Source organism: Theobroma cacao, chromosome 10 (assembly GCF_053813885.1).
Source record: "Theobroma cacao isolate CCN51 chromosome 10, ASM5381388v1, whole genome shotgun sequence".
Classification (NCBI taxonomy): Eukaryota; Viridiplantae; Streptophyta; class Magnoliopsida; order Malvales; family Malvaceae; genus Theobroma; species Theobroma cacao.
The window spans coordinates 5,145,459-5,158,996 of NC_142648.1; the positions used below are offsets into that span (position 1 = coordinate 5,145,459).

The 13,538-nt window shown below is 31.1% G+C and overlaps 1 protein-coding gene across 1 annotated transcript; it reads right to left on the minus strand.

The window, feature by feature from the left end:
* Positions 1-9,898: 9,898 nt before the first annotated feature.
* LOC18586508 (putative cysteine protease RD19D) lies at positions 9,899-13,303 on the minus strand. The gene is given in 6 exon segments (XM_007009950.3): positions 9,899-10,179; positions 10,182-10,214; positions 10,217-10,345; positions 10,548-10,791; positions 11,006-11,125; positions 12,744-13,303. Coding segments are annotated over 6 exon segments (1,107 nt in total). The 5' UTR covers positions 13,257-13,303; the 3' UTR covers positions 9,899-10,111.
* Between the last annotated feature and the right edge of the window lie 235 nt (positions 13,304-13,538).

Consider the following 13,538-nt stretch of genomic DNA (forward strand, 5'->3'; position numbering starts at 1 on the left):
TCATTATATTTTTTTATTTATTTAAAATTAAGAATCTCGAAACCCCAAAATCGAGGCCCTCCCATCATACTAGTGGAACCTTAATTCGGATTCCGAACCTAGGGAAAATTAGCCCAAGATTGCGATTTCTCGCGTCTCGACCAATCATCCCATCATCGGTATGTTTAATTGAATAATTCTTCACTTTTCCCCATTCTCATTCTTTTTCATTTATATATCTATCTTTTTAAATACTTTGACAATTACATATTTTATTCTATTTTCTATTTTTATTATTTTATTATTTTTTCAAAATTTTCCATTCATGATTTACCCATATAAACTCACCTAGTTAAGTATACTATTATTATGTCTCACGTTTCAACTCTTCCTACATTTTATATTTTTTTAAAATCTGATAAATATCATATGTATTTTAACTAAATTAATAATCAAATGAAACTAATTAGCTTCTTCCATAAATTTTAAGTCAAACTCAGCACCACAAAACCAGGCCAATATATCTATAATAATAAAAAAAATGAAGAATTTACCTTGCTGGGAACAGCCACTCCCTCCAGCACCGAGACGGCGTCGTTTTGCAGTCGAAATGAGGTCCTGGGTAAGTCAAAATAGTGTCGTTTTATAACCCTTTGAACCTCCCTTCTTCTTCACTTTTCCTTCCTTTTCTCTTTCTAATGGCCGGCTACTTAACCCACTCTCTAAAAGCTCTCTTTTTTTTAAACAAAACACTCCCCTTCCTTTGCCTGTCGCCCTAAAAAAAAAAATTTCTCTTTGCCGCTCGACGTCGCCGGCGTCACCTCCCTCCAACAACTCTCTTCCTTCTGCCGGCAGCTACCCTTTTTGGGCGTCGATCGATCTTTGTCCCTTTCTCTCTTTGACACCGATCAGGCCAACCCAAAGACCCAAATCTCTCTCTCTAGCCTACTCCCCAGCCGACAGCGTAACCCAAAGAACCCGAACTCTCTGTCGATGGCACTACCAGATTTCTTTAAATCTCCCTAAAGCTGCAACCTATTCTCACCCATCTCATCCTCAAAATCTCCCTAGAAGATACCCAAACCAAGGAATCAAAAACTATCCTCCTAACTTTCCCATTTCGTATTTTTTGATTGATCTTTTTTTTATGATTTTTGTTTTGATTTTCTGGATTGTGGTTTTTTTAGGCTACTAGAAGAGTAGAGAAAATTTTATTATGGTATTTGGCTGCTGATTCCTAGGTTTTTTTATTTTTTGGTTGTTGGTATTGTGTTTTTGGGTTGCTAGGGATTCCTAAGAATTTTTTTGATTGCATGTTCTTTGATTTTTGGCTCCCCAATCCTCTGTGCTACGGTGCCCCCTTTATACTTGGCTAAAGGGGCCACGCTCCCACTACTCTGCCAGACGTGAATTTTTCGCGTCTGGCAAGGTGAAGGCGGTGACGCACCCTGCCAGTCGTACTTCTTTTTTTATATTATTAAATTCATTTTTTGTCATTTTCATTTTTTGTTTATGATTTTTTAATTAATAAAATTTTATTATAATTTTTATAGTGTCTACATAGGGCATCAATGGAAAACCAGGAGAAACGAGTATTGGTTGTGTTATTAGAGAGCAGGTTGGAGTGATTAAACTTATGTTTTTCAAAGCTATGGTTGTCATGGAACGTAGCTAAGTTGCTTGCTATAAAAGAGGCCTTCATGGTGTTCGTTGCCTCAAAATGGGCTACCTCTCATCGGCTAGAGAGCAACTCAAAAAATGTGGTGAGTTGGGCTCTTAATTCGAAGGCCACTGCATGGAAGTTAAGGAACAATATGCTAATAATTAATCATTGAGAACTGCACGCTTCAAATTGGTTGTTGAGAAGTTTGCCACATTCACCAAGAAGCAAATGAGCTTATTGATCAATTCGATATGGCTTGAGTGCAACGTCCCCACAATTTGTTGTTACTACTAAAGTAAAGGAATTAGGGTAGTAGCAACCGTTACAAGGATGGTTTTTTTTTAAGTCCCACACCACAAGAAAACAGCTTTTTTCTGACGAAAAAATTCCGTTGAAAATTTTCAACGAAATTCTAACAGAAATTGTTGTTATTTTTTTCGACAGATTTTTAACGGAAATATATCAACGGAATATTTCTCTTGAAAATCCATTGTAGATTTTTTTAGCATCAAAAAAAATTTGTCCCACCAAATTTTTCAACGACATTTCCAATAGATTACCGTTGAAATTTTTCAACTGAAAATTATTCATTAAAAATCCATCTAAAAGTTTGAGGAAAAAAAATTTTAAAGCCCACTGAAGTTTTCAACGAAATTTTTCGTTGGAAAAAGCTATTACCATCGGAATTTTTCAACGAAATATTTTTTAAATTTTTTTCTTAAAATATTTTAAACTTTTTATAAATTTTATTAATCCTTTATAAAAATACATATTAATAAAAGCAAATATATACATACTGAAATTTATATTATTTAAAAGTTTAAATATGTTTTCCTTTGCTTATTTTTTTACATTTTTGAAAACTTTATTGAATTATAAATTATAAATTAATAATTCCAAATTCATTAATTTTATAACATTAAAAAATTGATAAAAAAAACAAAATAAATTTTTTAATGTTATAAAAATACATGATAAGATATAATAATAAATTAAACAAAAAATAATAATACTTTATATACGTTTTAATATTAATTAGTTAATATATATAAATTAAGAAGATAGATATATAATATATTTATAATATATTTAAAATATATTAGTTTATTAAATCTATGTATACAAATTAGAATCATAACTATAGAATATATATATATATAAACCTGCATTATTTACAAAAAATATATATATAACATATTGTATTAATATGAAACTACAAGTTATATTTTTTAATTGATATAACTTTATAAGTTATCAATGTTAATAAAAAATTAAAAAATATTTGTTTTGATATGCAAACAATTTCTTTTTAACGTTTTGTTTTTGTAAATTAAATGCGAGTAACAGAAATTATATATAATCACACAAAACCAAACTAATTTTAAGGTTCTAGTAATTATTTAGCTTTACAAAATTTGGGTTTAAGAATATACTCCCTTAAGTATACTATATTACTAATGAATTATGTTATTGTTATCTAAATAATCTTCTCAACTAAGAGTATATACTCTTAAAAAGATAGCATATTAATTTAAAAAACTAATCAGAATCAGAAAGAAAAATACAAGGAGAAAGTTAGGTAATTCTTACCTGTTTCTTTGCCCAATACTCTCTAGATCTGATAGCACTTTTGGACTGTGACAACTCTGTTTTATCCGTGGTTTTCTTGTCAGACTGCTCTTCCTTAATGTCTGCTCCAAGACTACTAGTCCCACCTATAACTACTGAAATTGGCTCCACATTCATGACGTGTGCATGAATTTGTATATCTATTTGTATATCATACCATCCATTTGTATATCTACCAAAAGCAAACTACCGTCACACCTTGGTGTGGGGAGAGGTCAATTAGGGAAAAAATGCAGGCTGCATGCTGTCTTGGACTCTTTTCCATTGTTATCCATCTTTTCCAACACAATTTTTTAAAAATATATATATAGAAAGTTCTTGTATCAACAAATTCAAAAAAAGAACCGACCATTTGATTGAATGAAGTGATCAAGTCAAAAACCAAACTTAATATATATACACCCTATATATATATATATATATATGTATATAGTTCTAATATATCTTAGTGCATATTTTTTGAAAAGCAATATTTACTTTATATATGCATATAAATAACATATATATTATATATATATAACACTAAGATTAACCAAAATGTTTTCACTCTCCTAATTTCGATTCGAAATGAGGACACCAATAAAACTTGGATTATGCCTTGCAGATTATATATATATTAACTAATCAATCAATCATAATTTTAATTTAAAATAAAAACACTAATGAAACCTGAATTCACTTGCATATTAGCATGACATTCACATGGACCTGCAATAAGACAAAAAATATTATATATAAAGTGCTAATATTTAACCAAAATAGTTCCACTGAATCCTTAATTACTTCATAATTAAATCACCTATAGAACCGGGACAATGATTTGGACCAGCAAGAAGGCAAGAAATTTGTTATATACATATCAATAACATATATGTTATTCATAGAAAGTAGTACGATTAATCAAAACATTTCGCTCAATCCTAATTTTGATTCAAAATGAGGATACTAATAAAACCTAGATTGACTTGCACATCAAATTATTAGCTCGTTCGGATCCATTGTTATGTTAGTTAAAAATTATTCAGGTAGATTTTTTTATCACGAAATTACCCTCATCCCTTACTTGACCCATTTTCTTTTGTTCCCTTCTCTTTTCCTCCTTTGCATAACCCATTTGTTCAACGTCTTCACTCTTAAACAGCCATACCATTCAACCCAGACAAACCCTAAACCATCATCCCGATCAAAAATCAATAATCATCACATCAAAATCTACTGACAATAAGATCTAATATTTCATCCACAATTACTGAGAAAAGAAATTCTAAGTTAAGGGTCTAAGCTTCATATAAATCTTAAGCCTAAATTGTAAGAGGAAAAAATATAGGACAAGGATTTTCCCATCAATCTCAGTATACTCTACCAAAGAAACTAGATGTACTAAATTTTAGAACAAAGAAATAAGTTAAAATAAAAAAAGAAAAAAATAAAGGATCTAAATATTGGCCTTGACATTCTCAATGGGTATCAGGAGCCCTGATAAAATGAAAAATGGTATTATATATTTATGTAACACCTTGATTGGAAAATGTTTTTCCGTTTAATGTTTAGCTAACCAAACACTAAAAACACTAGGGAAAATCATTTTTCGTGAATCAAACAGAATGAAATTTTAATCCTAAAACTTAAAAGCCCGCTTAAAATTTTAAGCCTTACAGCCTATTTCAAAGCCTTCCATAAAGATTGGTACAGCACTTGGCTTCAAATTACTCTACCACGTCCAATCCTGTCCTCCAAGATTCTGAATTATCGACCCTGCAAGATAGTGAGTGCTAAAATTAGCCAAATAATTTCACTCAATATATCTTAGTTGGATTTAAAATAAGTGATAATAACGTATAGAGCTGTACCGATTAAAAAGTGCTAAATCAAAACATTCCATTGAATCTTTGTTTGATTCAAAATGAAAATATTATAATAAAATCTTGATTAACTTGTAATGTATTTTGATTTTGACTTGCACCTATAAGAAGGTAAGAAATTTATTAAATATATAGAATAATTAAAAGGAAATTTTTTGTATGATTAAGTTTGATAATTGGTTAGATGGTAATCGATTAACATCTAAAAAAGAATTAAAATGTTGAATTTCATAAGAAAAATATTTTTATAAGTTGGAGATAACTGATATTCTACTCAAACACTGGACGAAAACCCCTCTTCAAGATTTTTAAATTAGGCAAAATCCATTTTATTTCAAAATGCATTTTTCTCCTTGATTGACCTCTTTTTGTCCTTTTTCATTTCCTCATTTTCATAACCCCTTTGTTCAACGTCTTAGAATTTTGAACCCATTTTCTTGAACAGCCATACAATTCAACCCATACAGATGTTGCTCCTTCTAAATCCTAAACCATCCTCCCAATCAAAAATCAATAATCAAAAATAAAGAAACCAAAATAAACTAAATGCATGCTTTTTACACAAGCAATTCTCCATACGAGATTACGCATATAGTTATGTTAAAAACACAAAAACTTAACTATTTTAATTTCATGCAAATGCAGTGCAAGAGAAATGGGTTCGCTAATATTAAGTTACTTTCCTTATAAGAGAAATGGGATCCATTGTTATATTAGTTAAAAATTATTTAGGTTTATTTTTTTATCACGAAATTACCCTCATATCTTTCTTGACCCATTTTCTTTTGTTCCCTTTATTTTCCCTTCTCTTTTTCTCCTTCGCATAACCCATTTGTTCAACATCTTCACTCTTGAACAGCTATCCAATTCAACCCAGACAAACCCTAAACCATCGTTCCGATCGAAAATCAATAATTATCACATCAAAATCTATTGGCAAGAAGATCTAACATTTCATCCACAATTAATGACAAAAGAAATTCCAAGTTAAGAGTCTAATCTTCACATAAATCTTAAGCCTAAATTGTAAGAGGAAAAAATATGAGATAAGGATTTTCCCATCAATTTCAGTATACTCTACCAAAGTAACCAAATGTATTAAATTTTAGAACAAAGAAATAAGTTAAAATTAAAACAAAGAAAGAAAATAAAGAATTTGAATATTGGCCTTGACATTCTCAATGGGTATCAAGAGCCCTGACAAAATGGAAAACGGTGTTATGTTTTTATGTAACATTTTGATTGGAAAATGTTTTTCCGATTAATATTTAGCTAACCAAACACTAAAAATACTAGGAAAAATCATTTTTTGTAAATCAAACAGAATTCAATTTTAATCCCAAACTTGAAAGCCCGCTTAAAATTTTAAGCCTTACAACCTATTTCAAAGCCTTCCGTAAAGATTGGTACAACACTTGGCTGCAAATTACTCTGCCACGTCCAATCTTGTCCTCCAGGATTCTGAATAATCGGCACTGTAAGATAAAAAGTGCTAAAATTAGCCAAAATATTTCACTCAATATATCCTAGTTGAATTTAAAATAAGTGATAATAATGTATAGAGCTGTACCAATGAAAAAGTGCTAAATCAAAGCGTTCCATTGAATCTTAGTTTGATTCAAAATGAAAATATTATAATAAAATCTTGATTAACTTGCAGTGTATTTTGATTTTGACTTGCACCTATAAGAAAGTAAGAAATTTATTAAATATATGGAATAATTAAAAGGAAATTTTTTGTATGATTGAGTTTGATAATTGATTAGATGGTAATCGATTAACATCTAAAAAAGAATTAAAATGTTGAATTTCATAAAAAAATATTTTTATAAGCTAGAGATAACTTATATTCTACTCAAACACTAGACGAAAGCCCCTTTTCAAGATTTTTAAATTAGGCAAAATCCATTTTATTTCAAAATGCATTTCTTTCCTTCATTGACCTTTTTTGGTTCTTTTTCATTTCCTCTTTTAGATAACCCATTTGTTCAACGTCTTAGAATTTTGAACCCATTTTCTTGAACAGCCATACAATTCAGCCTATACAAATGTTGCTCATTCCAAATCCTACACCATCCTCCCAATCAAAAATCAATAATCATCACATAAAATCTATTGGCAGGAGATCTAACATTTCATCCACAATTACTGAGAAAAGAAATTCCAAGTTAAAGGTCTAATCTTACATAAGTCTTAAACCTAAATTGTAAGAGGAAAAAGATGGCCAAGGATTTTCCCATCCATCTCAATATACTCTACCAAAATAACTAGATGCGTTACATTAACATAGAAATAAGTTAAAATTAAATCAAAGAAAAAAAAGAGAAAAAAAAATAAAGAATCTGAATATTGGCCTTGACATTATCAATGGGTATCAAGAGACATAACAAAATGGAAAATGTTATAATGTATTTTTTTAACACTTGGATTGGAAAATGTTTTTCTGTTTAATGTTTAGCTAACCAAACACTAAAAACATTTGGGAAAATCATTTTTCATGAATCAAAAAACACTAAAAAAGCAAAGGCTTCATATCCTTTTGAAACGGAGATATAAATTCTGCAAAATCTCTATATCAGCAACATAATTGGCATTCCCCTCCAGAACCATCATGAATCCACCAAATAAACCCGATATCTGGCTGGAGAAGGAAAGTAAAATGAAATAAGAGATAAAACTTGCAAAACCAAAAAACAATTGCCCTAGATAGGAGTTAGTGTACATACTTTGTAGTGACTATTGTTGTTCCACTAATTGTGTTTGCAGCTTCGCATCTTATGATATCGGATATCCTCCCACCCATGACACAATCATAGCCGAATGTTATAGACACCTTCTCCTATATGGGTAAAGTTTGTTAGACAACATTGGTGGACTAATCTTCACTTCATTATAGTATATTCTTCTTATACATATGTGTGGTGAAAGTGAAGAAAATTTATGTTGAAAACCCAAAAAGTACTAAAAACACAATGAATGGCTATGTGTCGACTCCAAGCTCAACAAAAGTGAATCAAACTATTGTAGCAATCGCCAGAAAGTATTAATTTCACTTTAAATAAGAATATTCTCGATCTAGACAAAAAAAATGCCATTACAAAATGTGAAGCAGGAACAAGTAACCAAGTTATAACCCGCGTAAGGTGTTCCGTCCATATACAATGTGGACGCCAATACCACTCGAGTTTATCTCCAACTTTTATCAGTTTCATGTAATCATTATTATTAATATCAATTCAACCAGAGCAAAGAGGCATGAATATAATTCTACATGGAAATTTGATGTATTGAAAGTACAAACAAGAAATCAAGCCTATCCTCAAAAAGTACTATATTTGACAAAATTAAAGAAAAAAGTAAAGACAAAAAGAAAAAGCAAAGAGATGTTTTTTCTTTGGTTGAATAGCTAGTTTTGCAAGTCGATGAAGGTAATTTCGAAACGTCTTGAAAAAGGATAATGTTGTTGGCCGGCCATCTCCTACAAAAGAATATAAGCAAGGTTGTCAACACAAATCAGCAAACAATAAAAACCAACCAAATGATTTGCATTACTTTTCCTTCTAAGCTTCTCTAAAAACCCATTTAAGGAATTGTAGATTTTCTTTTAATAAAAAAAACAAAAAAACTCAAAAAAATAAAGAAAACAAAATAAACTAAATGCATGCTTCTTACACAAGCAATTATCTATACGAGATTACGCATATAGTTATGTTAAAAACACATAAACTTAATTATTTTAATTTATTTTCGTGAAAGTGCAGAGCAAGAAAGATGGGTTCGCTAAGATTAAGTTATTTTCCTTATAATTCTTGGACTTAAGAGTTCAAAAAACTTGTAAAATGCACATTTCTAAAGCAAGTAAAAAAGAACAGCAAGTTGTCACTTTTCCATCGTTTCTTGGTTACCAAACGGGAGACGAGAAAAGAGAAGAGGGGGAATGAAACCTTACATACCGGAAAGGGAGGCTTTAGGCGGGGTTTTTTTGGAAGGTTGTAAAGAAGGAGCGACGTATATATACAGTAGCGCATTAAAACTATGGGCTTGGGCTTGGGCTCAAAATGATCATTACTTCTGCCTTCATTCTTGAGCTAGCAGTGGCAAGCCTGTGCCTTTTTCTGTTAGTGGGTTACTTAGGGCAAAGTCAAAAATAATGTAGACATGCCTTGCCTAGACCATATGCATGGTCTGACGGAACTCATTAGCCGTTAGCCCAGCCTAGGTCGAACCCGCAACCGTGCCAAGTAAGCACGGTTATTCATACTTAGACCATCTATCCATCTTTTTAATTTTTCTTTAATTTTTTAATTTTCTTTAAAAGTATTTATGAGTATTTTGATCCTATAATTAAACCTAAATTACATAATTTTATCCGATTTTTGATTCGTCGATTATAAACAAATGACATGTGTACAGTATTTAACAATTTTATTAATATTTATTTTGTCGGAAGAATCAACGTTTCCATTAATAAGCTTTATAGAACTTGTTAGTTGGCCTTGGGCCATATTTATGGGTTTGTTTGCTATAAAATTTTTTTGTAAATTTTAATTTTGAATTATATAAACCCAAAGTCGCTGTTAATTCTAATTGATTTTAATTTTGAAATGACAAAACATTAAGCTAATTTGCTTGCTGAATCATATTGACAAGTTTTATTTGCTAATTTCTAATGTATATAAGGTTTTCTTTAATGCTTAATCACTGATTTCTCATTATTTTTAAAAAGAGCGGAAAGATATATATAGTAGTACATTAAAATTATATGTTTGGGCTGAAAATAATAAAAGAGTTGAAATTGAGATGAGTTTTTTAATAGAGAACATATAGATAGGATTGTCCCTATGTTACTTTTATCATTACAAACGTATATTTGGAAACTACTGCAACAGCTAAGCTGCTTAAAATGAACTATATATCAAGCAAAAGACTATAATTAAATTTTAGTAGACTTTAGTTGCTACTGCTGAGACCATTGTGTTCATTCCACACATAGCATGGCCCCGGCAAAGGCGATAATACCCATGTTCTCCCCACCTTTTGCCCCATGAATTCTTGATTATCCAGTAGGGCTGATAGCCAAACTTCAGAATGGAGAACCCCTTTGCTCCATACCCCACAAGTAAAACTCCATGGTTGATCCATCTCTTGCCACAAATTATTGGACATGAGACACCACCAATGTAGGTTTGCATGAAGAAAGCATTCAACCCAACTGCAATGTAAACAATCATTTTATTAGTCACATCCAACCCGAAATCCATTTTCCTTTTCTGGATTTACAACCATTCTTAAATTAATGTATTTATGCGAACAATCTAGTCATAAAATGAATGATTGAAGATTTTATCGTATACATCTTTGCGGAAAAGGATGTCATAGAACAAGCTCTGGTATTGGTTCTCAGGAAAACTCACCAGCTAAAGGACCACGAATGACTAAATTTGCTGCAATTTGGTTTTCGTCAATGGGGATCTTAGTAAAATTCACAACTTTAACAGCTACTTTGTCTGGTTTGAATTTGCAGTCTTCACGTCTCCCTGTATATGGGTACGAATTCTCATCCTGTAAGCCTCCTGACTCGATCAAATACTTGTAGGCATTCGTCATGAGGCCTCCACTGCAACCATTGTCACATGCAGTCTTATCCTTTATATCACACTTCATGAAAAAGCAAAGCATCAAAATGGGGGGCAAAAGGAGAAAAAAAAAAAAAGAAATGCACAGATCAGAAAAGATTAAGAGAAGGAAGAAATGTCATTGGATAGCTTGTAGGTAGTTAACATAGAACTCCATTGAAGAGGTTTGGCCCGGTCAATATGGTATCAAGATTATGAACAATAATTCAGAGTATATATATATATATGAAACTAACCATTTGATCACAATCTACAAGCTGTTGTTCGCTTAGACTTAAAAGCTTCCCTGTTGCTACAAAATTCGCTCCTTCAATAGCCCCTGTGGTGCTAAAAGCCCAACATGATCCACATGCGCCCTACATTGATCATGGACAAGCTCCATCAGGAATAATAATAATGACGACAAGTTTTCCACCACATTAATTATCATTTTATTAACTTCAAGCCTAAGAAAGGAAACAAATCAATAAACCCTGAATCAAAACACGAGTGGTTTCACCTGCATGTATGAAGAATAGAGGTGAGGATCTCTTTAGCACAAATGAATAAATATTTTTAGCAAATTTTCCTCTTTAAAAATGGCATAATGGAACAATGCGAGAAGAAATTCTTCCTTCTTTTTCCTTCTTCATTTTCTTCTTTGACAAGATCAATTATTGAACTTGCTCATATATATTCCACTCAAAGTCTATATTTGAATACTCACGGCAATTTAAAATGGGAATATATATATATATATAATAATAATAAGCTCATTTGGTAAATCAGCAATTTGTGATGCTTATGGCATCCTGCCATCTTCAGCTCCACAAAATTTTGTAGCAAGATACCGAATTCATTGATTGAATTATTGGTTTATCAATGGCCCAAAAATTGTCAACAATTATAGATGAAAAAGTGAAAACTCAGCAGGTCAACTGAATATATCATACAAGTGTTTTGTGTGTCATATATTTGAGAATATAAAGAGAGTATTAACTCATTAAAAAATGTACAAATTACTCGTATTAATGCTGTCAAAATTGTCCCGAACTCAAAAAACTTACTTGACTCTCTCAAATCTCTAGACTGGACCCTAACTGATTTGATCAAAACAATTCAACAACACAAACCACCCAATCCAAATCCAATCGGCCCGAAACAATTAGAACTTAATTTGAATATAATTTTATATTTAAATATTAATTTAATTAAAATTAATAAATATAACACAAATTATTAGTCTACTAATATTTAATAATTTTAAATTACCTTATAAAATCTTTTTTTTCTTTATTATTGTGTTTTTACATCTTTTTGGATATTGACTAAGAAACAGTTATAAAAACAAATTTTTCTGTTAATATAATTAAATTCAATTTCCACAATTATGTCATAAATAAATTTTTTTCTTTTTTTCACCTTTAAGGAATAATAAATAAACAATAGAAAGAGATAATATAATAAACTTAAAAACAAAAAACGTATAATTCTTAAATTATTAAATGAGTTAACTTTTTTTTCTTTTTATATGATTTAATTATTTTTGAATATTTTATTTCCATGACATGATCATCAAAATTGAAAGTATGCTACAAGTTGGAGAAAGTATGATTTTGAATAACTTAATTAGAGTTCATAAATTAAGGATTAATCTAAATTAATGATCCGTCCAAATCCATTTGAATGACCAGAACACATATATCTCAAGTGTCAAATCCAAATACCCAAAACTCAAAACGATCTAAACCCGACCAATTTCACCATTGCCACCTCTACTTATATATCTTAATTTATTCTTGAGTTAAAATTCACAATTATCAATACATAATCACTCAAGCAATGCTTGTTATGAGTTGCTTCACAAAAGTTACCTACACTACTTCCATATATAAAGTATAATTAGTCACTTTGGAAGCCCCTAAAATCTATCCCTGGTATCATCAATTTAACAAAAACAGTATACGAGTGTAGACAAACGGTTATATATCCTACCTGCATCTTGACCTCAGTTACAGCTCCCTTCTCTCTCCAATCAAAACTCTCAGGCAACCCATCAACCTCCACCATCTCTGCTTCACTCCCAACACCATCCATCATCCGTGGCGCCGCTGCCGCCATACCGCCCTTCACCCCAGTGTAAAGCCTCTCAAATTCCTCCTCTGACAGATCAGAGAACTGTGTAACCCCATGCACAGCCGTGGGATCAAGTACCTGGTGCTCGGCAGCCCTGATTAAGTTCTTGGCGAAGATCCCAAGGCGGTGCATGTACTCCTCCGTTGTGGAGTAGTTCTTCCCATACTTTTCCACGAAAACTTGGAACTCTTTGTGAACGTAATTTCTTGAGAATTTCCTATTTAAGGTTGGGATTAGATTATCTGTGACTTGGAGTATGGTGGGTTCTTGTGGGATTTCAGTGAGAGCTAAGCAAAGAGAGAGGATGAGGCTGAAGATCAAGGCTGCAATGGCCGTGGTGCATGTTAGAGTTGGGCTTTGTCTTCCTTTCATTTTCCTCCTCAGGCTTTGGCTCTTCCTTTTTTTCTTCTTTTAGAACCGTTTTGCTTCGATGATTTAAAAGGATTTATGGGTTTCTTTCAGAGTATATGTGATTACTTTATTGTCCTTAGTAGCAAAATGATAATTTTCTTTTATTTAGAAAAAATAAAAATTTATATTTTTATTATTAAATTAAATACTCATTCAAATACATAAAATTATTCTCCAAGTTTGAATTTAATTTTCTTTATATCAAATATGAATAACTTGGAAATTCACAATTAATAATTTAAA